General features: G+C 39.7%; 1 protein-coding gene across 4 annotated transcripts in view; it reads right to left on the bottom strand.

Annotated features, from left to right (window-relative positions):
* SEC24D (SEC24 homolog D, COPII coat complex component) overlaps window positions 1-25965 on the bottom strand; it is a 56323-nt gene that overhangs the window by 26380 nt on the left and 3978 nt on the right. For 2 of the 4 annotated variants that reach the window (XM_062627592.1, XM_062627591.1), the window contains exons 3-9: window positions 24080-24206; window positions 22398-22546; window positions 20455-20721; window positions 18829-18950; window positions 15298-15409; window positions 13833-13960; window positions 12060-12095 (exon numbers count right to left, since the gene is read on the bottom strand). In XM_062627592.1, the coding sequence (XP_062483576.1) occupies window positions 12060-12095; window positions 13833-13960; window positions 15298-15409; window positions 18829-18950; window positions 20455-20721; window positions 22398-22546; window positions 24080-24206 (941 nt within the window). The remainder of the gene's footprint in view (window positions 1-12059; window positions 12096-13832; window positions 13961-15297; window positions 15410-18828; window positions 18951-20454; window positions 20722-22397; window positions 22547-24079; window positions 24207-25965) is intronic. The other 2 variants (XM_062627593.1, XM_062627595.1) reach the window with 2 other exon arrangements.

The following is a 25965-nucleotide window of genomic DNA, read 5'->3' as shown; positions in this document are numbered from 1 at the left end:
TCACATAAAATTTGTCAAAATTGCTAACTAATGTCAAAGACCATTTAATGCAAGCACAGCTGTGACCATTTCTTACATGTTCTAGAATACCCTTGGATAGCCAACCAGGCAACACTCAAATTGTACTCATGGAGCTCCAGGTTTAGGGAACAAATATTTAAGTTCGTAAATAAATCTAAATGTAGCATAGTGACTGCTGAAGCAACAATTCTCCTAGATGAAATTCTGCATTGGAAGAACATTATCAACGTTATTCATGTCTTTGTGGCAAGAAAAAAAACAACACCTAACTTTGTATTTCAGGACAATTCTGGCCTGCTGAGCTACTGTCACCTTTAGAGACCAAATATGTGGGGTTTTTTCTTTTTATTCATACACACATGTAGGTGGAAAGATCAATGTATGTGTGCATGTATATCTCTGTGTATATAATATTTTTTCAGCATTTGAGAGAAAAGCAATTGCTGACTTAAGATCATGCACAGAAGTCTGGTGAACAGAGGGCTGCTTCTGAAAAACCTGGAGTTTTGTTAGAAGGTGTTACTGTGACTTTTTAAACTGACTATTCATATTTGCATTCCTGGTAACTTTCTACAACAAGAATTCTCCTGCTCCTATTGTTGTGCAGCTGAACATGCTGAAGAAAGAAAGAAGCTTTAATTAGGGAGGGAAAGAAAAAAAGCATAGACAGGTTTAAGAGTGTTGTAAGTGGAGGTGGATAAAATAGTTCTGCTTATCTACAGGCCTTCCTGAGCAATGTTTTTTAGTAAACATGCCTCTAAGGTTAATTAATTTATTTCCACTGAAATCAGGAAGGACTGAGCATACTTAAAATGTCATGCCACATACACAAGCCAACTCTAGCTAGCCAATTGCCACAGGAGTACTTAGAAAGTATAGGAAGAATTTTTGTTACATGAACAAAAAGAAGCAGCGAACATCTCACCTCTGAAGCAAAGATATTTGGGATGAAATTAATACCCTTTTTACAAGTCAAGTCCTTTCTACAATGTTAGTTTGGAAGATCAATATCAAACTAGCTGTTACTTTAAAAATACCATTATCAAGTAGGAATGTTCCTACTTCAGGAATCACTTCCATGAACACTTTCGCTGCTATGATACCTGGGATGCTTCAAGCAGACTCCAGAACCTCCAAACATTAATAGTGTTTATGTGCAAGTACCCTCCTCTCTTTTATTAACACTGAGCTATAACTGAATGTCACAAGTAAGGGGCTGTGTGAAACTGAGCTACAAACCAAGCGATCCTGTTAAGGGTACAGACCTGTTCCACTGCTCCTTTACTCTAGGCCTGAGGAGGTAATCTATGCCGCTATTTAGCAAGCACGGATTACCTAGTTCTGTTGAACACCACATGAAAAAGCAGCCCCCTCTACATATTGCCTGTCCTGCAAGAGGAGCTTTCCTTTTCCACAGAATCAAAGAAGGGACATTCTGTAAAGGGCTACAAGACAGCATTAGAACTTGCTACCAGTAGGCCCTAGCTGTAACCTGGTACAATGTTGCTTGATACAAAAAAAAACCCCAACCAACACACCCAACCACACCCCCCACACCCCAAAAATCAGGTTCCTGTGCATCTTTAAAAAACAGTTGTTCTATGTAATTACACATTTGATACATAGTTGCATTCAAAACACAATACTGCGTTAGTATGTATAGATAAGTAAAATATGTATAAACTGAAAACGCAGTAACAACTTAAAATATGTATAAACTGAAAACGCAGGAACAACTTCAGTTTAAAAAGCTAAACACAACCTTTCCCTCCTGAACTTACCAAATACCACCATGTTCTAACTCTGTGAAGTTCCCAAGGTAACAGAGTAACATCTCTGACAGATTAAATTAGAACTTGAACAAATCTTAACAGTGTTTAATTTACCGCTGTTGCTATGATTATCTCTAGCCAGTGCCTAAGAGGAGACAGTGAAGGGGAGGACAACGAGGGAAGTCCAGGAGAGCAAGGTGTACTCTAGAGGGAAACACGCACACAGAATGGCAGAAGCCATTCAAGTGGCTACTTCAATTTACAGAGGTATCTAGCAATAGCCAAAGTAATTTTTTTACTTGAATGTAATTTTTTTTGGCAAAACAAATTATCAATATTGTTGGCCAATTAATTAAATGGATATGAATGTTACTTTTTATTTCCCTTCTATATGTACTGCTGCTTAGTGAGGTTTTTCTTCTGCCATTACCATTCTGAAGAATAGACAGAGTCTTCAAGTTATCAGAAACTAATTACATCACTTTTATAAAGGCATTTTTCAAGTCTAAATTTTGAATTTTCAGAAAAATTAATCAGGAACTCTGATTAAAATATGAATAAGATTATATAAGTGTCAAATTTTTCAAGTCACTGTTCCCATCTCTTTCATAATTACCTCTTTACTATAAATGGTGCATGGAACAATATACTACAGAAGTATTTTAAAGAGTATACTTTAAGAGTATTTTAAAGCATATACTAAAACCAAAAAGGCAGATAAAACTAAATCAGAAAATTTACTTGAATGAGGAAAAGCTCTGCTGCCAAAGCCTTTGCTAAATTTGGCTCTAAAAGTTCATTCTAGTTACAGAGTGTAGTTACAAGAGGCTAACAAAAAACTTTATCCTAGATGATGAAGTCTTGGGAAGCAATCCAATTCCAAAAACTTTACTTCCAAATGCAGACTAGCATGGGGCATACTCCATAAAGAAAGCCTTATCTAATACAGGATTTATGCACCTCTAAGTTAGGCATAGTGAAACTTGGCTCATAGGCACTGGCCTCTGGAGTGATATAAAACTTGCTGGGTGAGAAACCTGGAGATGTTTGTGAATTTTGGGCAAGAGAGAGTCAGGCACCCCAGAGGAGCTAGCAAAATCTCCAGACATTAACCTGGCAATAGGTAGTTGAAAAAAAACCAAAACAAACCCAAACCTAAAATAACACTGACAGAGCAACGAAAGACTGTCAAATACCCATCCCGCTCCATAGTCTCGGCAGACTCAGAATTATGAGCCCAGAGTTTCACAGTTCTCTCTCAAACAAAAGAATCAACAAGAATGCTTTGGAATTGGAAATGGAAGAAATAGTAGTGCTTAGGCTCACACTTTGCAGTATGATATACAGCAGGGCTCAGGATATAAGTTTATGCTACCTGGACAGTCTCTACACTGATTGTTCTAAACAACCCGACAACGGATTGGCTGTAAAAGTACCAATGCAGTCCTAAGAACAAGGAGGAATGTCTAGTAGGATGGCTCTATCCTGAAACTAACTGGCCTAGCTGTCATCTGCAGTGTGGTACTGGTGCATGTGCTCTCTCTGTCTGGTTCACTGACTTTCATCAGTTTAAATGTGGTAATGTGTGGAAATTTAAACAGAGGCAACGAACTCTTCTGTATAAACTGGCAAAGAGCTTGGTGGTCAGTTCCCTTTTCCTGCAAGGGTAAAAAAAGTGTTTTAACATCATCAGACTAAGAATCCTAACTAATAAGCTATATCACATGTGGCTTCTACTCCCATCATGCTTCAAAAAAAAAAACATGACAAAGAAGCACAGATTATTTTGACAGCGTGCTCCAAAGACACTGACCTCTGCTAGATCTCAGACAATCCAGAGGTTAGAACTGCTGAACACACAAAAGCAATCTCTCCCACTTAAAATTCAAAGATAGAAATACATTATCTCATCACAGGCTAACAGCTGCTGGTTTTGCTGTGGAGTACTCATTCAAAAGGAGGAAGCTTTTGTTACCTACACTGGAGAGAAGTCCGGCATTGCCAACAGACATGAAGCAAATTTGAATAATCCAGATATAAAGGGTCATATTGAACATTACACAAAGGAAAAAGGTCATTAAATATTCAACAAGCTCTGACATTTCATTTCCAGTAGTTGTGAATATGAAGAGGAATCTCACATCAAGTCCCAAGCAAATAAGGGGATTACAAAATTACAAGCCAACATTTCAAAAGAGACAGCAGGGTAAAACCGTCACAAATCTCCTTCAGAGGCTTTTCTTCAGAAAATTTTATCATCTTTTGAAAGTATTTTAATGGGTGTCTTGGTAACAGAAGGCAGAGATCGCAGAATTACCGAATGCCTTCTATGCATCAGTCTTTACTGCTAAGAATGGCCCTCAGGAGTCCCAGACCTCAGAGGTTAGAGATGAAGGCTGGAGAATGGAAAACTTCCCCTTGGTTGAATAGAACTTGGTTATGAATAGGCTAGACAGACTTACACCCATAAATCTATGGGCCCTGATGGGATGAACCCAAGGGTACTGAGGGAGCTGGCAGATGTTGTTGGCTCTGCTGCTCTCCATCATCTTTGAAAAATTCATGGAAATGGGTGAAATGCCTGATGACTGGAGGAAGGCCAAGGTCACTCAAAAAGGGAAAGGAGGACCTGGGAAACTATCAGTCAGTCAGCCTCACCTCCATTCATGGAAAGGTGATTGAAGAGGTCATTCTGGAGGTCATCACCACACATGTAGAAGAAAAGAAGGTCATCAGGAGTAGTCAGTGTGGATTCACCAAGCGTAAATCTTGCTTGACTAATTTTATAGCCCTTTAGGGTGACATACATGGCAAATCAGGTCAACAAGGAAGAGCAGTGGATGCTATCTACCTTGACTTCAGCAAGGCTTTTGAGACTGTCTGCCGTTAGATCCTCATAGGTAAACTTAGGAAATGTGGGTAACATGAACAGACAGTGAGCTGGTGTCGTGGTTTAAGCCCAGCCAGTAACTCAGAACCACCGCTCACTCCTCCCCTTTCTTCCCTCCGCCGGACCAAGAGGGATGGGGAAGAGAACTGAAAGAAGGTAAATCCCATGGATTGAGATAAGAACAGTCCAGTAACTAAGGTACCATATTAAATTACTACTACTACCACTAACAATAATAATGATAAAGGAAATACCAAGAGACGAGAATATAAAACTAAAACGGGAAGGAAAAAAAAATCCAATAAACACAAGTGATACACAATACAATTGCTCTCCACCCACCAAAAGATACCCAGCCCAACCTGAGCAGTGATCTGGGCCTCCCGAGTAACTCCCCCCAGTTTATATACTGGGCATGACATGCTGTGGTATGGAATACCCATTTGGCTAGTTTGGGTCAGGTGTCCTGCCTCTGCTTCCTCCTGCCTTCCCATGCCCCTCCTCGCTGGCAGAGCATGAGACTGAAAAGTTCTTGATCAGAGTAAGCATTACTTAGCAACAACTAAAAATATCAGTGTGTTATCAGCTCTGTTCCCAGATGAAAGTCAAAACCAGCACTGCATCAGCTACTAGGAAGGAAGAAATTAACTGCTACAGCTGAAACCAGGACATCCGTATCACCAGTAAAGTTTTCTTGTTTTTTTTTTAATCACAGAATCATTGGGGCTGGAAAGGACCTTTGGAGATCAGATAGCCCAACCCCCCTGCCAAGGCAGGACCACGTAGAACAGGTTGCAGAGGAATGATTCCAGGTGGGTTCTGAATGTCTCCAGAGAGGGAGATGTCACAACCTCCCTGGGCAGCCTGTTCCTGTGCTCTGCCACCCTCAATTTAAAGAAGTTCTTTCTCATGTTGAGGTGAAACTTCTTGTGGTTTAGTTTATGGCCATTGCTCCTGATCTTGTTGCTGGGCAGCACTGAAAAGAGTCTGGCACCATCCTCCCAGCACCCGCCTTTGAGATACTTAGATGCATTAATGAGATCCTCTTTCAGTCCACTCTTCTCTACACTAAACAGGCCCAGCTCCTGCAATCTCTCCTTGTAAGAAAATGCTCCAAAGACCTGATCATCCTTCTGGCCTTCCACTGGACCCTTTCCAGTAGCTCCTTGTCTGCCTTGTACTGAGGAGACCAGAACTGGATACTGTACTCCAGATGTTGCCTCACCAGGGTCACAGAATCATAGAATGGTTTGGGTTGGAAAGGACTAATCTAATCCAATCATCTAATTCCAACCCCCTGCCATGGGCATGGATGCCTCACACTAGACCATGTTGCCCAAAGCTGTGTCCAACCCGGCCTTGAACACTGCCAAGAATGAAGCATTTACCACTTCTTTGGGCAGCCTGTTTCAGTGCCTTACCACCTTCACAGAAAAGAACTTCTTCCTTACATCGAACCTGAATTTCCCCTGTTTAAGTTTAAATGCATTACCCCTTGTCCTGCTGCTACAGTCCCTGATGAAGAGTCCTTCTCTGGTATCCCTGAAGTCCCTCTTCAGATACTAGAAGGTTGCTATGAGGTCCCCATGCAACCTTCTCTTCTCCAGGCTCAACATACCCATACTACTACTGCCACTAATAATAATAATGATAAGAGATACCCCTTTGGCTAGTTCGGGTCAGGTGTCCTGTCTCTGCTTGCTCCCAGCTTCCCATGTCCCTCCTCACTGACAGAGCATGAGAGACTGAAAAGTCCTTGATTGGGGTAAGCACTATGTTGCAGCAACTAAAACATCAGTGTGTTATCAGCGTTGTTCTCAGACTAAAGCTGAAAACACAGCACTGCACCAGCAACTAAGAAGAAGAAAAATAACTGTTACAACTGAATCCAGGATGGGTGGATTGAGAACTAGCTGAATGGCAGAGTTCAGAGGGCTGTGATCAGTGAAGTAGGATCCCGTTGGAGGCCTGTAGTCAGTGGTGTTTCCCAGAGACTGATACTGGATCCAGTCTTGTTCAACTTGTTTATCAATGACCTGGATGAAGGGCTAGAATGTACCCTCAGCAAGTTTACCAATAATATGAAGCTGGGGGGAGTGGCTGATATACCTGAAGGCTTTTGCTGCCATTCAGTGGGACCTAGATAGGCTGGAGATTTGGGCCGAGGTTCTCAATGACTTCTTTGCCTCAGTCTTCACCAGCAAGTGCTCTAGCCCCACCACCGAAGTCTTGGAAGGCAGATGGAAGGACTGTGAGAATGAAGACCTTAAGCCTGCTGTAGGAGAGGATGAGGTTTGACATCATCTTAGGAACCTGAACATGCACAAGTCCATAGGACCTGATGAAATCCACAGGTCCTGACGGAGATGGCAAATGAAGTTGCTAGGCACTGTCTATCATATCTGAAAAATCGTGGCAGTCAGGTGAAGTTCCTGAAGACTGGAAAAAGGGAAATGTAACCCCATTTTCAAAAAGGGGAAAATGGAAGACTGAGGGAACTACAGACCAATCAGTCTCACCCCTGTGCCTGGCAGGATCATGGAACAGATTCTCCTGGAAACCATGCTAGTGCACATGAAAAACGAGGTGGCTGGTGACAGCCAATATGGCTTCACCAAAGCCAAATCATGCCTGACCACTTCGGTGGCATGCTATGATCAGGCTGCAGAACTGATGGATAGGGGCAAGACAGCTGACAGTGTTACCAGGACTTGCGCAAAGTGTTTGACACTGTCCTGCATGACATCCATGTCTCTAAACTGGAGAGACATAAATCTGATGGATGGACCACTCGGTGGATAAAGAATTGGCTGGATGGCCGCATGCAGAGAGTTGCAATCAATGGCTCAATGTCCAAGCAGAGACCGGCAAGAAGCGGTATCCCCCAAGGGTTGGTGTCGGGACCCATCCTGTTCGACATCTTTATCAGTGACATGGACAGGGGGATTGAGTGCACCCTCAGCAAGTTTGCTGACGAATATAAGCTATGTGGTATGGTTGATACGCTGGAGGGAAGGAATGGAATCCAGAGGGACCAGAACACACTTGAGAGGTGGCCAATGCCAACCTCATGAAGTTCAACAAAGCTAAGTGAAAACTCCTACACCTGTATTGGGGCAATACCAGGCACAGCTACAGGCTGGGACTAGAAGTGATTCAGAGCAGCCCTGCAAAGAAGGACTTGGGGGTGTTGGCCAATGAGAAACTGAACATGAGCCAGCTTCAGTGTGTGCATGAAGCCCAGAAACCACCTGTGTGCTGGGCTGCATCAAAAGAAGCATGACCAGCAGGTCGAAGGACATGATCCTGCCCCTCTCCTCTGCTCTCGTGAGACCCCACTTGGAGCCTTTCTGGTGTCCTCAACATAAAAAAGACATGGAGCTGCTGAGCAAGTCCAGAGGAGGGCCATGAGGATAAGCAGGCTGCAGCACCTCACATATGAAGCCAGGCTGAAAAACTGGGTTTGTTGAGCCTTCAGAAGAGAAGGCTGCATGTGGACCTCATAGTAAGGAAGACTGATGGGGCTCTGGTGGAGCCATGTCATGACATACAGATCTACTGAAATCTGTCAAGAGTCAGCCGCAATGCAGATAAGCATGATATAGTTGATAAAATATACTCCTTTTGAAAAAAGTATTTTGATAGAATCCCTCATCAAAAACTCTTAAATTAGCTAAGCTCTCATGCAGTATGGGGGAAAGACCTCCTGTGAATAAGTAACAAAACAGAACACAGAAATCGAAGAGTAAAATAAAAATGGCTTTTTCAGCAAGCACCTCAAGGACCTGTTCTGCAGTCAAGAAAAAAAAAAAAATCAAATAAAATAGGAAAGAACATGGTAGAGAATGACAACAAAAAACTCCTAAGGAGCAAAGAAGATAATTCAGATATTTAAATATTTAAAACTATAGATAATTATTTGGAGCTGTTTACATTTCCTTTTACAACATGAAATACACTTTCAACTACTTTTTTTTAGCAAGTAGGATTAAATGTTAAATCAAGATCACATGGCTTATTCGGGCTCTGGAAACATTTATAAATCTCCAAAACAAATTCTTGTAGGGCTTGGTCTATGATGATAACTGTGAGAGCTATTTTATTTTTATAGACTGTTGCTAAAGCAGTGGTGGACTAAAAATAAATTCTGTCAAACAATGATACTGTATTCTCAATCTATAACAAATAAATGCTTTCTATAGATCATCCAAACCAGGAGAGTGAAAATGAACTTTTATTTCTGAGAAATAATAAATAAGGACTTTGTAAAGATAGGATTCAGAAATATCTATTTTCAGAAATATCTTTGTAAAGATAGGATTCAGAAATATCTATTAAGACACTGGGTGGAGGGGAGGTAAGGCATGAATGTTTTAACAGCCTTTGTTTTGAATGATATATAGCATACATGTAATGTTCTCTAGTTAAGTGTTGGATTGTTCACCCACTGTGAGCTGGGTTTAGACCGTTGTGAGACAGGTTAGTTTTACCCTACTGATGATGTGTTGTCGCAATAGTAATCCTGCTCAGTACAAGAGGAACTGCAGGTTCAGACCCCTGGTGCATGCACTTGGCTGAGGAGCCACTGGCGCGAGGCTACCATCTGTGGGCTTATGACTGAACGCCTCTAAGTCAGAATCCCGCATAGACGTAGTGATACTGCAGCGCCGCCAGCACCTCGGTGGGCTCACGATAGCAGTCGCTCGAGATTGACCCAGGAAACGACAGTCTTGCTCAGAATATGTGGGTTAAAGCCCTTCCTGAATCTCTGGTGAAGACAGGCCTTCCTCATAGGAGAAGGAAAACTCCTGTCTTCAAACCCAGGCTGATGGAACTTGTCTAGACTTGTAAGGGCTTCCATCTAAGAGAAGGACACTCTTACAAAACCTATGACCTGTGGACTTTGCTGTCACTGTCCTAGCTAGCTAAGCCATGGCAGTTAAACCTCAGGTGTAAAAGGTGGGGCCAGTTCTGTGCAGCTGCGCCTCACCTAAAACAATCCACTCTGCAGGCTGGAAGAGCTTACTCTCACTTGTCTGTACGGACAGGTGAGGGTCGAAAAGGCAGGTGACAAGGTGCACGGGAAGCTGCAAATCCAACCTTGCATGCGGGTGGACCGGCGCATGGGTCACTCAATATTACTCAGGAGATGACAGTCCTGGTCGGACACTCCCTGACTGCCTAAGCACCCTTTCCCAACCAGATTTGGATATCCCACATGCCCTTGGTCATCGTGCTTGTAGTAAACGTGGTTAAAGCCTTTCCCAAATCTTCACTCGCGAAGCCAAGCCATCAGTGTTCACTACTTAAAAAAACTTATACTGTAGTGTAATTTTCTAGATTGGCTGTAGGTTTTTTGTAGTAATGTTTTGACTTACTGTGCACACTCCGTGGGTTTTGCCCCTCTAAACTTTTCAACTTGAGGGCTTTTCTGAATAAATTGATTTCACTTGCTCTGCTCTTCTGAAGCTCAGGGCCTATATGTCAACAGCTGCTAACTTAGTTGCTCTTGAGGTATCAAATATAACCCTACAATGATCTCTAGTGAATGGTCTCTACTTATGTCTTAAAAATTCACTCTCACTTGAGATTTAACATTACAGAAGACTCTTTGTGAACTCTTCTTCAGTGTGGCCAGTTTTACTATTTAGATTTTGAAAATGGTTTCTCTAGAATTTTTCATTTTTCTATTTTACTTATTTTGCAATTTTGCAGTATTTCTGAGAAAACTACTGTTAAGTCACTGGATCTAAACTTTTCATTTGAAAACTCCTAGGATCTGTTATCTGTTATCTCCCTGTATTCTTAGTCAAAGCAATCAAATCCTTAAAGCAAAATTTCCAGTTGATTACTGTTTGTATGAATGCAATTAAAAGCTTTTTTTTATTTCTTTTTTTCAAATGAAATTCATTGCAGAAATTAATTCCAAAACTTCAGGGAGTGTTCCAGGCTCTATCAGCTGAAACACTACTGATTCTACAGAGTAAAATCTGAAAAGGAGAGAAAAATTATAAATATCTAATTGGCAGAACAAAATACTGCTAAATCATCTCCATTACACACGTCTGACAACTCCAGAACCCCAATGACATTTTCCTACTCCCTCCTATCCAGTTGCTTTAAGATGAAGATTCTCTTGGGCACTCCTTCCTGCTGCCTGCACAGCCAAGAACAGCTCACTTTGCTGTGATGGTCAACGCGTAAACTCATTAAGAGTTTACTCATCAGAGTGCACAACTCTCCAACTGGTACCAACATGTAACACCATTTAAAAGTCATCCACCAAAATGGTGAATGCATTCAACTAAAGGAAAATAAGGTCTGTACAATTGTGCTCTCCCTCTCATACATGTATCTAACTTTACCAATGTCAGTAGCCTTCACTATTTCATTGTTTTTTTACTAATTTTTTGCTGTAGTTCAGATTACATAGTGCCAAACAAAGCATGGTGAGGAGAAGATACAATCCACAGTTCTCTTGATATCATTGAGGTCGCCTGGACAGAGCATAATACATCATCAGTGCAAAACCCAATCTTCTCAGTGAATCAAAATCCACACTCAAGATTGGCTTCTAGAAAGGAAGAACAAGCAATCTGAAGACTGCATCAAATCCTCATATTATCTGGAAGTGGGAGCAAGGTAAGGTTTTTCCTTTGTTTCTAAATGTAATAGAATTTATAGGGTAATAGCATAGCGAAAAAAATCAAAACACAAACAAAATGAAACAAAACAAAAAAACTCAAAAAAAAAAACCCAAGCAAAAAACCCCAGACAGGCATGAATTTGATGGCAACAGACCACTGAAAAATACAAATATATTTCATATACTATTTTACATTCATCCTCCACTGTAAGTGATGATCAAAACAAAATACCAGTTAAGTAAGAACTGTATTTATGGAACACCCATAAGTCTATTAGTCACCTGAATGATTCCAATAGACCCCAGCTTTTAAAATATGGCTTTATCAGCACAGAAAGACATGGTCTATGTAATATCACCATAATGGATTATGGATACTTTGCTAAGTTACTACAGATCGAGGGAGATAGGTCAGTTTCTCCGCTGTTCCTAATCATATTACCAGCTGCACAAACTATTTGTGGCTATTTCACATCCACGGTCCACTAAACCCTTTAGCCATTGCTTCTCTTCCTCCTTCTTTGAAAAGAAACAGAACTGAAATACTCTGGGTGTTAACACTGAGTATATTAGAAACGTATCTGCAGCTGAAGCTGCAACAAAGATGAATAAAAGGGAAACTATTCACTGAAAGGCTAGAAGAAAAACATCATTATTTAAAAGTTACTATGTACAACATGCTGTTTATCAAGAGATAAAGAGATTAGACAGATTTATACTTTATACTCACTTCATACTGAGCCCTATAACATGTGATAAGCACCACCTGTAGGCCAAAAGGCACAATTGATAAAACAGATTAGATATTCTGAAATAAAGAACATTCTGTGTCTCGCAGTCACTAGTTCAAGGCAGAATACACCATACTAGGAAATTCAGAAACACAGATAAGACCTTGAATGTATTTTGCCACTATAAAAAGCTCAGTTCTTTCAAATTAAGTGGCTTTTCAGAATTAAAGTTGTTATAAATCCCATATGGAAGACCATTTTTATTAGAAGATCTTAAGAGCAAGTTTGGATCAGCAGTGAAGACTAAGGGAAGAGGCAAGCTTTGGAAAAACTGCCTCAACTAAGACTGCCTAGTGCTTCCTACTGTAACACCACCTCTTCAGTTCTTACAACTTTAGCAAGCCATAATTGTTCAGGCTAAAATTTTCCACACTGGACTTTTGCCAATTTTGAGAGACATTTTTTCGAGTACTTTTGGTCTCTTCCAAGAAAGAGGCTAGGGAAAAACACACTGCTCTTCACAGATTAATGAATTCCACTGGCCTTTCCAACAGCTTGAGCCCACTAACGCTTCAGAAGGGATGGGATACTGAGTACAAATCTTTGCCAACCTCAAATCCTTTGCCAACCTCGAACCCTTTGCCAACCTTTGCCTTCTTAATTTGGCCAAGATCAAGCCTTGGTACATACTGCTAATTTATGTATGCAGAAGAAATTTTAACAATGCATTGATCACCCTATCCAAGCACTATGCAGGAGACAGGCAAGCCATGCATGGGGGACATAAATGACTACAGGCAGACTGAAAGATGCACAAATGAAAAGCCAACATAAAACAGAATCAGTAACTGCTACCTGGGCACAGGAGGAGGGAAAAAGGGTAGTAAAGGTTGGCTGGTAAAGAAGAGGTGGAAAACCAACCGCAGGAATTTTACCTTGGAGAAAATGCAGGGAGGGCAACAAGCCAAGTTTGTGCATTCCCCTCAAGGACTGGAATGAAACCCAAAATTGCTGTCTAGCAGACAAATGGTGAGACTCAATATCTGCAGAACTGTAAGTAATACAGTTTCCACATTTTCCTGTGGATCACAGAGAAGATAACTACATACTACCCTGCTAAAATAATACCTTTAATTCAGACTACAGAGATCTGTTGCACTGGAATTTATCCATCCTGATAAAGAACAGCATCTGTTATTTTTTCAACATATTTAAAAAAAAAAACCCTAGGAATTTACAAATATTAAAAAAAGTTGAAGAAAAATCAAAGACTGCAAAACCAAGTGCTGGAAGTCTTTGCACTTTTAATTAGGCTTTTCTCTGCATGAATTTTATGAGGAGTTTTTGAAGACAGGAACACATAAAAAACTAAATGGAAAAATGTCATTGTTTGAATGTAACTGTCCATGTCTTGAAGTTAACTCGATACTGTCTCTGGTCATCCTCTTTTAATGTCCTTGCCTGTACCTATGGGGTTCCAGCAGAGCAGGCATCCCACAAAGCTGGCATGAACTAGAGGAATATGGGGGAACAACAGGAATCTATGTTACAGATTACACTGTCATCACTCTTGTACCTTTACTAAACAAAGACTTTTATCCCTTTAAGTTCTATCATGATCCAAGTGTATCTTGTAGCCTTCTGACATCTCTTCACTGTCTTACTCCTTCACAGAGGTAAACCAGCCTCACTCCCAATGCAATCAGAAAAGAACACGTCTGCAATATTTAGGAAACAAACCCACATATGGCTAATATTCAGTCAGTCCTTACCTCATTTGGTGGAACGACAGCAAATGGTTGGATGACAGCCGCCAGTGGAATACAAGCCTGTCTGGCCATATCTGAAGACAATGGGAAGCAGTAGGTAGTACATCGGATGTAACGAGGGCTGGCATGGCCTAGAACACCCAACAGCATGCAGAATGGAAGGCTGTTAAAAGGAATTTGGCTGCCTCAAACATAAACCAGAAGAATCAAAACCAAAACATAAAGAAACAAGTACATAAGTACACCTTTCTTTTTTTCCCATGCAAGCATCTACCCATCTCTGCTTTATGTATATGTCAGTCCGTTGCCCCACCCTGTGGGTAAATCTTTTCTTGCTGTTTGAGTTTAAAGCAGACATTTAAACATATCAAGAAAAAAATCCACAATTATTTGCAATAAGAATCTCCAAAGAGATTAGTTTGAAACAAATCATATGTAAGATCTTAAAAGAAAATAACGGGTGAAAACCCCAGTGGAAATGTCAGCACTGTATATAAACAAATGCTGCAGACTGATACCTACTGTTAAGACTGCTCTAATGAGCTAGCTCTGATTCAGAAAATAGTGTATCTGTGTTAACATCACTATGCTCATTTATCTTGCAAAATACCGTATGCTAAAATCACTATATCATTTATGCAGCACACTTAGCTCAGTTTCTTCTGTGAGAAACTGTGCTAGGCACAGAAAGGCAACATTTCAGAAATCGGCTTCCTTATGCTTCTTTTTTAACCATCAAGCTATAGCTCTGCTCAGTTTCTTGAAAGGAATTTTTTCTTTGTTCATCAAAACCGCATTATCCCATTCCCAGATAATGCCAAAAATATCTTGATGTGTTTGCATATTTTATACAGTTTATCTAAACACTGATAAATTAATGTTGGACTAAATGATATCATCAGTTTAATCTGTATTAAAATATCAAGTCTGCTGTCAGGAGCAGCACATGGAATATTGTACCTCCAGGCTCTAGGCAGAGACAAAGGCAGATACATTGGCCAAAGGAAAAAAAAAAGTCAACTAGACAGCTTGTATGCTGAATAGAATTTTCCATAATTCACATCTTAAAAGGTAACAGTGCTAGCCTCATTGCTTATTCTAGTGTCCACCTTTTAAAATTTCAGAAGAATCCAGAAAGTATTTTCAACTGGAAGTTTAAAACCTTGAAAACTTCTAACTTAGACAATTTGTCTCAACTATTCATATTATTTTAAAGGTCAGGAAGGGCAGAGGAGTTGTTAACCCAAGGCATAAGAAACCAACTCCCACTTCCCCATCCCTGATCTCTTCCCCCACCTCTTTTTCTTTAAAGGGAGTTGCCCATTTCATGTCTGATTTAGACTAAGTAGCACTATTTTCAGATCACAAATTTGAGAATTTAGATGGGTTTGTTTGGTTGGGTTTTTTTCTTCAAAATTAATTTGATTTCACCTAGATAGATTCCCAAATGAGTAACAAGGACAGTTACCTTGGTCATGGATTATGCAGTCTGTGGTGACAAGAGGGGGAACCTGTCCTCTTGTGTTTGTAGCATAGATCTGCCCTCCTCTAGAAGCCTTATCATTTTCAATTACTTGAATCTGATGAATAAGAAGCAAGGACAGTGTGAGTGGACAGTGCTACAAAGCAATCACAATTCAGGCTTCTGAGACACTTAACTAGAAAACTATACACACAGCTGAGCTGAGTTATAACTTACTTACAACTGCAGTTGCCTGTTGGAACTCAGGGATAAAAATATACATTGGGATGGATAAGACATACACAGTTAACAAATGAGTTATTTAGAGTAAGCATACTGAATGCTAGGACAAACCTTTTCAAGAGAGGCTGGCAACAAACTGAGGACAGTGATGGTGTAAATAAGTCTTTCTTACTGATTACAGCCTTCTATTTTCCCAGATCAAACTGAAGTGCAAAGTTGCTTGACCTTACTCAGATGCTACATATACCAGGTTATCTTTCGTATGACCATAGCTGTGCCAGCTGCTGCTCTCCATAAATGAATGCACAGGTAACTGATCAGATTGCAATGGTGGGAGGGGCTAGCCCTCATTCCTCCTGAGTAGGTTCCATGCACAGGGTGGTTAAGAAATAAACAATAATCTATATTGTAGATCACCCTCCTAGCTGAGCTGTATTTCAGGACTGTCATTTAGAAAGAAGCAATTTAAACCCCTGAAAAAAGCGTTGCTGGGCATCATGTAGTATTTCAACACTGGAGCTCAGGGGTTTCATTCTCTAGGTAAGACTACCTTGTTGTGAGCTTCCTCTTACAAAGTAAAGGAGAGCAAACACAGAAATTTTTATTAAAATGAGGCAGCTCTGATCATGTAGATATTTACTCTGGTTGAAGCCTACTTTATAGCAATATACAATGCCATGCCATGAAATGCTTATGAAGCTGGCTTTACTTCTGAACAAATTCCTCTCCTGTACACTTCTTCCCCTGTCCTTTCTGCACAGTCCTTAACCCTGTTTAAGTCTGATACTTTTCAGGATATAACTGAAGTTCAGTAAGGTTGCATTTTGTTACACACTGTAAACCAGATCACTGAGATGATACCGTTATTCTTCCTCTTCCCTCAAAGAAGCTGTCTTTTCAGAAATCTGGTTTAGAGTATAGCTGAACAGCTGTAAGAGGCAAGAGAAATGAGGTAATTTCTGAAACTGGCTTTGCCACTGCTGCTGGTTTCCCATGGAATTGTATCTTTACACTGCACATGAATTTCTAATAATAGGAAGTTCAGAAGCCTCTGTTGGAAAGCAAACAGAGAAGAAAAACAAAATTAGTTGCATAGAATCTATTGATCATTGTCAAAGAGGTATTTCCTAACACACTGGAAATAATTAGGGGTTTGTAATTTTATTTTTTTTTCCGCAATGAAGTTTTTGTATTGCAATTTAAATATACAATACATTCCTTACAGAGCTTGTTATATCTTCTGTTTGATTACTTTTCCCTGCCTTGTATACTTATTGCTAATTCTTGCATTAGAAGGAAAAACATTTTGAACTAAAAAGGTCCGCTGGCTGAAGAAAGCAAACCATTTTCAGAATTAGCTCTGCAGCAGATCAATGTACCATGGTATTATGCAGTTAACTGACCTAAATACATCATTGTTCTTGGAAATAATTGTTGACAAAGCCAGTATGCTAGTTGTCATAGATGTTTTCAGAGCATGTATCAACCTCTAACATACATTAAAAAACATAAATCAACAATGGCTCAGATAAGAAGAAAATTTATCTGGCAACACTATTGTAATTACATAATGTAAATATAACAAGAGAAATATACATGGTTATATTAGTTACTCATTCTGAATTAGCTTTATGCCCTTTACAGACCTTGACCCAGATCATGTTTCTTTTAAACATGTCATTTTGATCCTCTCTGTGCTGCTTACATAAACCTTTTAACCTATTTTAACATTGCTGTCATAGTCAAGGCTGTTTATTATACATGCATAATTGAAACAAGACATCAGTCCATGCTTTCATGCCAGACCTCCTTCTTCCCCCCCCCCCCCTTTTTTTTTTTTTTGATTAGACAGGACTGTATTACCCTTCTTATGCAAAAAAATACCATACTGAAACAGCTAGGAATGACTGACCTGTTAATTACACAGACACTCACTTCAGCTTTTTCATACAATGGCTTTTAGTTACATTTAACTTGAAAATTACTTTTAACGAAGGCCATTGCAGTTGCCATATTAACCTCTAAGGGATTATCAACACGAACTTTCTCAACATTTTGGGGATTTTACATCAAAGCCATCACTGGATGAAACAAAAAAACTTTTCTAGAAGGACAAAAGAATATCACAATTTAAGGAAGCAGAGCTGCTCCCTATAGACAGTGTCAGGGATTTTACACAAATGCTTTTTCCTCATCTTTTTGGAACTTGTATTCTTTCCTGTACAGCAATGCTGCCTCAGCAAGAAGTGGAAGATTCCTTCACCCAGACTAGCTTACAGTGTGGTGGTTAATACATTTCTCTAAGCAGAAAGTTCTAGGTCAAAGCTGCAGGACACAGCCTGCTTCAAGACTCCCAGCTGAGGACCTTTCTGACCAGTCTGGATGACTGGCAGAACTAGCGTGTGTGCGCATCAAAATGTGTTTTCCCCATGAGTTCAGTGCTTTCTATTTCAATCAGCTGTTCAGTGAAGTTTAGACTGCTTTATTTAAGATAGACAGACACAACCATAACCTTGTTTTCTCTAACACCATTCTAAGAGACACTGTCTCACCAGTATTTTCAGGTGTGCATCAACAGCTGGAGCCTCTTCAACCTGTATGGAGCTTAAGCATTAAGTATATTTGAAGCTACTGAAATCTTTACAAGGCTGCAACAGCTAGAAGGATGCTAAGGCAAATGATTCTAGTTGCCTGGAAAACTCCCAAAATCAAAGAGTGAAGAGCCTTTTGAGCATGGGACTTCTCACCATTTCCATTTTGAGTTCTTGTACCTCTATTCTGCACAAATCCTGCTTTACATATCTGTTACAAGTTTAAGGCTTCAGACTTTCCAGAGTGAAAGGGAAAGGTGATTAGTTGCAGTGAATGCAAGTAATCCTTCAGAACTGCTCATTTTAGTAGGTATTCATACTATGAATTTATTTGACAATTCCTATTAAATATGTCCCATGTTAGATAAAGTACAAAGGCTCTTCAGGACTAAAACTACCATTATGCACTAATTCATCCAAAACTGACAGCAAAGAGTACAAAACTGCATTATCATTAAGAACTTGCAAAAATTAGAACACATTTGTGAACGAAGCCATGTAAGTGCAATTTTAGGTTCAAAAAAACCCCAAACAAAACAAAACACAAAAAAACACCCCAAAAACACCAAAAACCTCAACCCCCCAAAAAAACAACAAACAAAACCCCACCAACAAAAACAAATACAATATTAGTATTGTCATTCCTCTATCTTAAATGCAGCGAAATCTACCTTCATAAAAACAACAGTGCCACATTACTTACTGGGCTGGGAATAGAGTCAGGATCAAGCTTCTTCTGCTGTGGGCCTGAGAGCTGTGCTGGACCCCCAGAAAAAGCACCAGGAAAAGACAGCTGAGACCCTGCCATCTGAAGACCATAGTTTGCTGCAGAGTTACAAACGACAATTCATTTATCATAGAATCATAGAATAGTTAGGGTTGGAAAGGACCTTAAGATCATCCAGTTCCAACCCCCCTGCCATGGGCAGGGACACCACACACTAAACCACGTCACCCAAGGCTCTGTCCAACCTGGCCTTGAACACCACCAGGGATGCAGCATTCACAACTTCCCTGGGCAACCCATTCCAGTGCCTCACCACCCTCACAGTAAAGAACTTCTTCCTTATATCTAACCTAAACTTCCCCTGTTTAAGTTTTAACCTGTTACCCCTTATCCCATCACTACAGTCCCTAATGAAGAGTCCCTCCCCAGCACCCTTGTAGGTCCCCTTCAGATACTGGAAGGCTGTTCTGAGGTCTTCACGCAGCCTTCTCTTCTGCAGGCTGAACAGCCCCAACTTTCTCAGCCTGTCTTCATACAGGAGGTACTCCAGCCCCTGATCATCCCTGTGGCCTCCTCTGGAGTTGCTCCAACAGTTCCATGTCCTTTTCATGTTGAGGACACCAGAACTGCACAAAATACTCCAAGTGAAGTCTTGTGAGAGCAGAGTAGAGGTGTAGGACCACCTCCTTTGACCTGCTGGTTACGCTTCTTCTGATGCAGACCAGGTTACGGTTGGCTTTCTGGGCTGCGAGTGCACACTGCTGGATCATGTTAAGTTTCTCATCAACCAACACCCCCAAGTCCTAATCCACAGGGCTGCTCTGAATCTCTTCTCCACCCAACCTGTAGCTGTGCCTGGGATTGCCCCAACCCAGGTGTTTAAGTTGCATTATCAATTTTTAATAACATATTTTGCTATACAGTTCATTCTCAGCTAAATGCAACTTCTCCTTCCCTTGTGTTTTCAGCATGTAAAAGATAAGGATCACTTTAGCTCATATGTACAGTCTGTGTTTTAAAGGCAAGTGTAAGACTTCAGTTCCAATGTTTGCAGGTAGATGTCAAGTAAGATAGTTAGTAGAGATTATTACAGCTACTCAAAGCCGACCATTACATTAGTGAGAATCTCTCCCCTAACATCAGTCAGTGCAAACTGGTGTAGCTAGCTGGCTTTTTAGTTGCCAACATAACTGTTTTCCCTATCTATGTTAGGTGAAATAACTGCATTCAGTTACAATTCTTAATTGCTGCAAGGCATTTTTCAAAGCTGCTTATGACAGACCACTGTAAGAGAGCAACCTGTATCTTTACAAAGTATAAGAAAAACACCTTTGTTTAATATGTTATGCCTTTAACCAAAGAATTGTGTTCCTGGTCCAAATTCATCTCCTTTTTCTTGTTACAGTCTGAACAGGGTGCTAAACTTTTGAGCAAAAGCATGGTCTGCCTTGAATGTACTGACTGACAATTTCAATCTTTCCATACTACAATAAGGTTACTAAATTTTCATTTTTCCAATTCAGCAGAACATCAACCATGAACGGTTACAATTACACACTCCATGTGTATTTTGTTTTCAATTACATAAGCATCCTTCCTTACATTGCTGAGGATGATATCCAGGTCCTGAAGACTGTGCTGAAAGCTGCTGCAAGTTCGGACTGGGGAAGACAGGCCCAGGGATTCCACCTTGTCTGGCTATAGGAGGCACCAATGGTTGAGCACAAAGGCCATTATTTGCTGGTGGAGGAACCTGTGATCCAGGCGGTAAAGCGACTTGCTGTTGGGCTGGTGAAGGTGATAGTTGTGGACCCTGAAAAGATGCTGGATGCCCAGAAGACATGAGAAGGCTTGGAGTAGTGCCAGGACCTGAACAAAAAACCATGTCAGCTGAGTCAGAACCAAAAACCTACCACCAACTCTATGTGGAAGATGTTCTGGTTTTTCTTAGTACATTTACAACATCTAAGCAGTACTGTATCCCACACCGACAATGCTGCATTATGGGGATTCTGAATCCCTGTTCACATAACAAATCTGACCTCGTAATTGAACTTTGAACTGATTCAGACATTCAATTTTATTTCTTTTGGCTCTATTTTCAATAAAACCCTGCAGCTGGGGTGTATGGGGAAAGAGGAAGGAAGCCAGCCTCTGGCAATTCTTGATCAGAATACACATAAATCACAATTTGCTTTTGAAATAATATTTAATTTCATAATTCAAAACAACATTCTTTTTGCTTAATAAAATAATACATTTCTCTTATGTGGCATGTTTTTATTAGTCTGCCACTTGAATTTCAACATGACATGTTTGATGGAAGATAAATCCATTCTTTTTATCTTGTTTACAACCATCTCTGCTTTTGATGCTAAAAATGAAACATGTGCAACTGGTGAGGAATAGTTTGTTGGTTATAAGATCCAGATTCCAATTAGAATTGAGGACCCTGAAAGTACAGAGGGAGGGGATGTTTTGAGAGTTACAATCTATAAATACTTATTACTTTACGAAACCTACATGTTTTAGTCATATTTCCCCCTTAAAGCCTACAGAAACATAATTTTCAAGAAAGCTAAAACAATAACTAAAATTAGGCTTGGAGCAAAAGGACCAATGTATTAATATACAAATATTGAAATGCATCTCCTGTCAGACATGTTAACTGAAAAAAAAAATAAAAATTAATCACATGCAAAACAAGCTCAGGTACTTGCTGGTCCAGTAGCTTTACAAGCTGTGAGTTTCAGCACTCTGTCAAGTTAGACCAACTCAGACTTACAGCTAAGGAAAAATCGGAAGAACAAAACCCAACACAGAAGCAAAGTTGTAAAGAATCTGTCTTCAGTGGTCTGAAGGGTATGTCAGCCTTCCATGATGAGCAAGAATGTTATACTTTATATAGTTATTGCTGAAGGCAATATAATGAAGGCAGGAAAAAAAAAAAGTGTTTTGCTCTAAATAATATGAATTGCTGTATGTGAAGTGCTCTAGAGGTGGTGCACCACACTTCATCCTGTATAAAAAGGTTTGAGTTAATTGTGAAATGCAGTTCAGTACATCAAGGTGAATCAGAGTATAAAATAATCTAAGGTGAAGAACATCTAAGTTTTCACAAGCAATCATACAAACAGAAGGTCAAACCCACGGTAGTTATACAGGTTTCATTCTAGTCAAGTCACCAACTCATAAAGCCAGGGTAGGGACAGCAAACTTCTATCAGTGCAGCCTGCACTGAGAAGTTCACCTTCACACATATCCTACAAAGATATTGACCACCATAATTTCCACTCCTTTTAAATAAAATGGCAAATTTCATCAGGAAATACTCAGGAAAAGCAGATATAACCAGAGTGTTAGTAGTGGGAAGTGATTTACATGGAAGAATCACATGATCCCATCTTTACTAATGGCTTAGGTTTGAGATGCTTTAACCTCAAAATAAAGGCAAATAAACTTAGATTAAAAACTGAACTACACTGGGACAAAAAAAAGAATAAGATGATAGGAAAAAGTCAATCAAATCACATAAAACTGATTACCGTAGCTATTTATCTGCATACTGTTGAGCTTGTTAGCAAGTTGCGTTGTAGATGAAGTGGATGTAGTATTTGGGTAGGCTGGTTGTGACTGATGACTGTAGGGAGGATAAGAAAGTCTTGAGTTGCATGGAGGTGGAGGGCCTTGAAACCTAAGGGGAAAAATTACTGCAGTTATGCAAAAGATTAAATCAACCAATCATAGGGTGGTGCTGAAACAACTAATTAGGACAACCAAACCCTTAAGAGAGCTTGCTCACATTCTGCTCAGAACTTGTACTAAAATAGTCATGAAGCACACAGAATTGTACACTTGTTTTAAAAAAAAAAACCTGAGATGTACATGTTTATTTGCATACTTGTTAGAAACAAAGAAGAGCAAGCATGCTATGGCAAAGAGACAGTGGTAATTAACTACATGAAAGCTTGAAGATTAAGAAACACAAGCTTCTGAACATATCGTGCTATTCCATCCCTTTTCCATGCTTATAAAAGAGGATTCCCTACCAGGGAGGGGTAAGAAGATTAGGAGAAAAATCTGTGAAGAGAAGAAAATGAGGTGAGAAACTGTTTCCTCTAGTAGAAGAAAAAAGATGCAGGTAGGGAAAAATTGCTTCACAATTATCAGATATGGAAAAACATGAATGCAAGAAAAAGATTGAAGAAAAGAAAGTAGTAACTCACATGTGGCATATAAAAATATTTTATACCAGACTATATTGCTCTGGAAAAATAAGAACTGAGGCTATCTCCCAGGGGAAATCCACACCGCTTTTCCTAGGAGTACTTCTAAAACTGAGGAGGGGCCTATCCATTTCAAGAGAATTCGAATTCACTTGAAATTTTGATGTGGAAATTTCCTCGCCTAAAACAGCAGCTTTCAGCAATTTGAGAATAAAACAAGATTAGGTGAAAAACAGTAGTGTGCCTATGTCAGGGCACTGACTGGAAGCTAGGAAAAAGAATCAGTATTTTGCTGGATTGGTCATGTCATTCTGACTCTGGCCACCTTGTCTTTTCATCTTCAGGACACCAACCACTTTTCCCCATGCATCAGTACGTTGTCTTCCACAACTGATCATCAGTCTCCTTGGGTCCTCCTTTACACAGTGATAACAGAGAGCCAACAAACAGGATTTCCTATTTTGATAACCAATAAAATACACATGGGTTTTTTGAACAGTAATAATTACACAACTAAAAAGCACAAAAGCAGATTAAGACTTCAACTAACTAAAATAAGAATGTTGTTAACCGGTGTCAAGTTCACTAAAACTAAAATTGCTGAAGGTACGCAAACTGATTTTTCCACTCCTGGGAGGTGAGCAAAATAATTAATATTTGAGAGAATTAAATACAAGAGCTAAGCATATTTACCCACTTACAACTACCTGCAACATAACCACTGTGATATTGCTTTGAAGCAATGGGTCTAAGATCAAGAAAGAAGACTAAAAAAACCCGAACAATATATGATAAAGAGCCTTCTGTCAAATGGAAGTTAATGAGACTACAGATCACACTGTAGGATCTGGCAGTTTAACACAAAGAACCAAACTAGAAGATCCAGTTTAGAACTGTAGTGAAGATTAAAGGGATGCCAACTTAAATGTCAGTGAAGCAGCCAAAGAGAGGTAACAGTAGTCAAATAGCTTAGATCTCATGTATTAATTCTTGAAAGTCACCTATGTGGCTGTTGCCCTGGTGTACTGGGCCCATTTTGAGAGTTGATCTGGCTGAATTGATGTATACCAGGTGGTGGAGGCCCAATAGAAGCTGAGGATCCAAAAGGCACAGTTGATTTTGGCACACCTGCAAAAGAAGATGTACTTTTACATATGAACCCTTTAAGAAAGCACAAGATAGCTAACAAATACAAGTGTAGGGCCCTGCTCTAACAATAACAATACCAGCTCTAGGTGGCACTGATTTAGCAGGGGTGTTGTTACAGATGACCTCCAGAGATCCCTTTCAACCTCACTGATTCTGTGTTAACAAATGACAGATTTCTGGTCAGCTAGAGAAGCAGATAAGAAAAAGACCATAGTAAAAAGGAAGCAAACAGTAGTTGGTAATTTTTCAGCAAAAGGACCCAAGAGGAACAGTAAGAAGCAAGAAAGAACAAACAGACCCTCCCATTCAATTTGGGATACAGGTAATTCACTGTCACTGTTATCTTTACAAATAGAATCAAGAGGTTCCTTTGATTTCAGAAACCCTGGTCAGAAAGAAAACTTGGAACAATCTTTACAAGGTGACTATGAAGAGACTATTACTTATGCAAACAGCAGTGCTGAATAAACATGCTTTTCAACCTGTACTTTTATACATATTTTCCCTTAAATTAACATAAAAAATTGTTTGGTACCAAAAGTGGTATTTTTCCCAAGTATTCTAATAAGCCAATTACCACAAGCAGTTCTATCTTTTTACTATATTCAGCGTTGGATTAAGGCAGCACAACTCCTGCTGTCTTTAATAAGAAGCTTTAAAGAAACTGGATAAACCTCCTTTTTTCTGTTTTCATGAGAAAAAAAAATTGAGGATACCACAGAATATTCGAAAAACCTCAATGCACTTGGATACTTACTTGTGTCATTACACTACTCCACCATCTCAAATAAATTTTAATGTAACTTATTACTTGAATGTTATTAAAAATTTAACAAATACATGTTTTCAGATGCCTTAGAAAATATTTTGGACAACTTTGCTATTTTAACTAATCTCCCCTGTGACATCAGGCAAAACATTGAGATGGTCCCTTATCCTGCCTCCCTATATTGGTTATGTATATTAGTAGACTTAGAGGGAAGAGGAAACCTTACTTTTTTAGATATTTTATACAGCCCCAACTCACTAGTCTAGCATGCTTTACTGAAATTGGACCAGCATATCTGACTGACAGCAACAAAGAACTGAATTCCATACTTTCAAATTATTATTTTTGTTAAGCTTCCACCACCATATAGTCATGTATTTCCTGAAAGATCTGAAGCCACATATTGCAAGTTGAAATTAGTGAAGAGCAAAGGAGAGACAAGGACAGCCAACAAGACAAGACAATGTATCTGTTGGATGTCAATAACATTATCTGTAGCATGATTACGCTGGCAGAAATAAAGCAAATATTTCCCTTGCTTGTAATTTGCTTGTACCCAGTGTGCTCTTCCTCACAGAAAGTAACTGTCTCCTAAATGGTTAGAAAGCAAATGGTCTCTGCTTACCATGCATTATCCAAATACACCAGTCAGTAAGCAAGCTCAAGCAGGAGAACATCAGCTCACTCTCATAGGCAAGTTTGTGCTCAAGGATTAAGTAGGACAAAGGTCTCTTGTAAAGAATACAACCCATTTCTGAGAGCTTGCTTGCCATTAACACATATGAATTGAGAAACGTTTCTCTATTCCCAGAAATCACTTGTTTTGTATTTGTCTGTAGTCTGTATTACTCATAATACAGGATTAAGTGTTGGTGCTTATTGCTTCCTGGTCAGCGAAATTCAGACATGAAGGCTGTGAACTTTACCATGCATCTTACATCAACATCTGGGCATCAACACCACCACAGA

Source organism: Pezoporus occidentalis, unplaced genomic scaffold (genome assembly GCF_034315485.1).
Source record: "Pezoporus occidentalis ecotype Australia unplaced genomic scaffold, CSIRO_AGI_Poc_V1 ctg302, whole genome shotgun sequence".
Lineage (NCBI taxonomy): Eukaryota > Metazoa > Chordata > Aves > Psittaciformes > Psittacidae > Pezoporus > Pezoporus occidentalis.
Note: the sequence above shows the minus strand (reverse complement) of the source record. Positions and strands in the feature narration are given on the sequence as shown.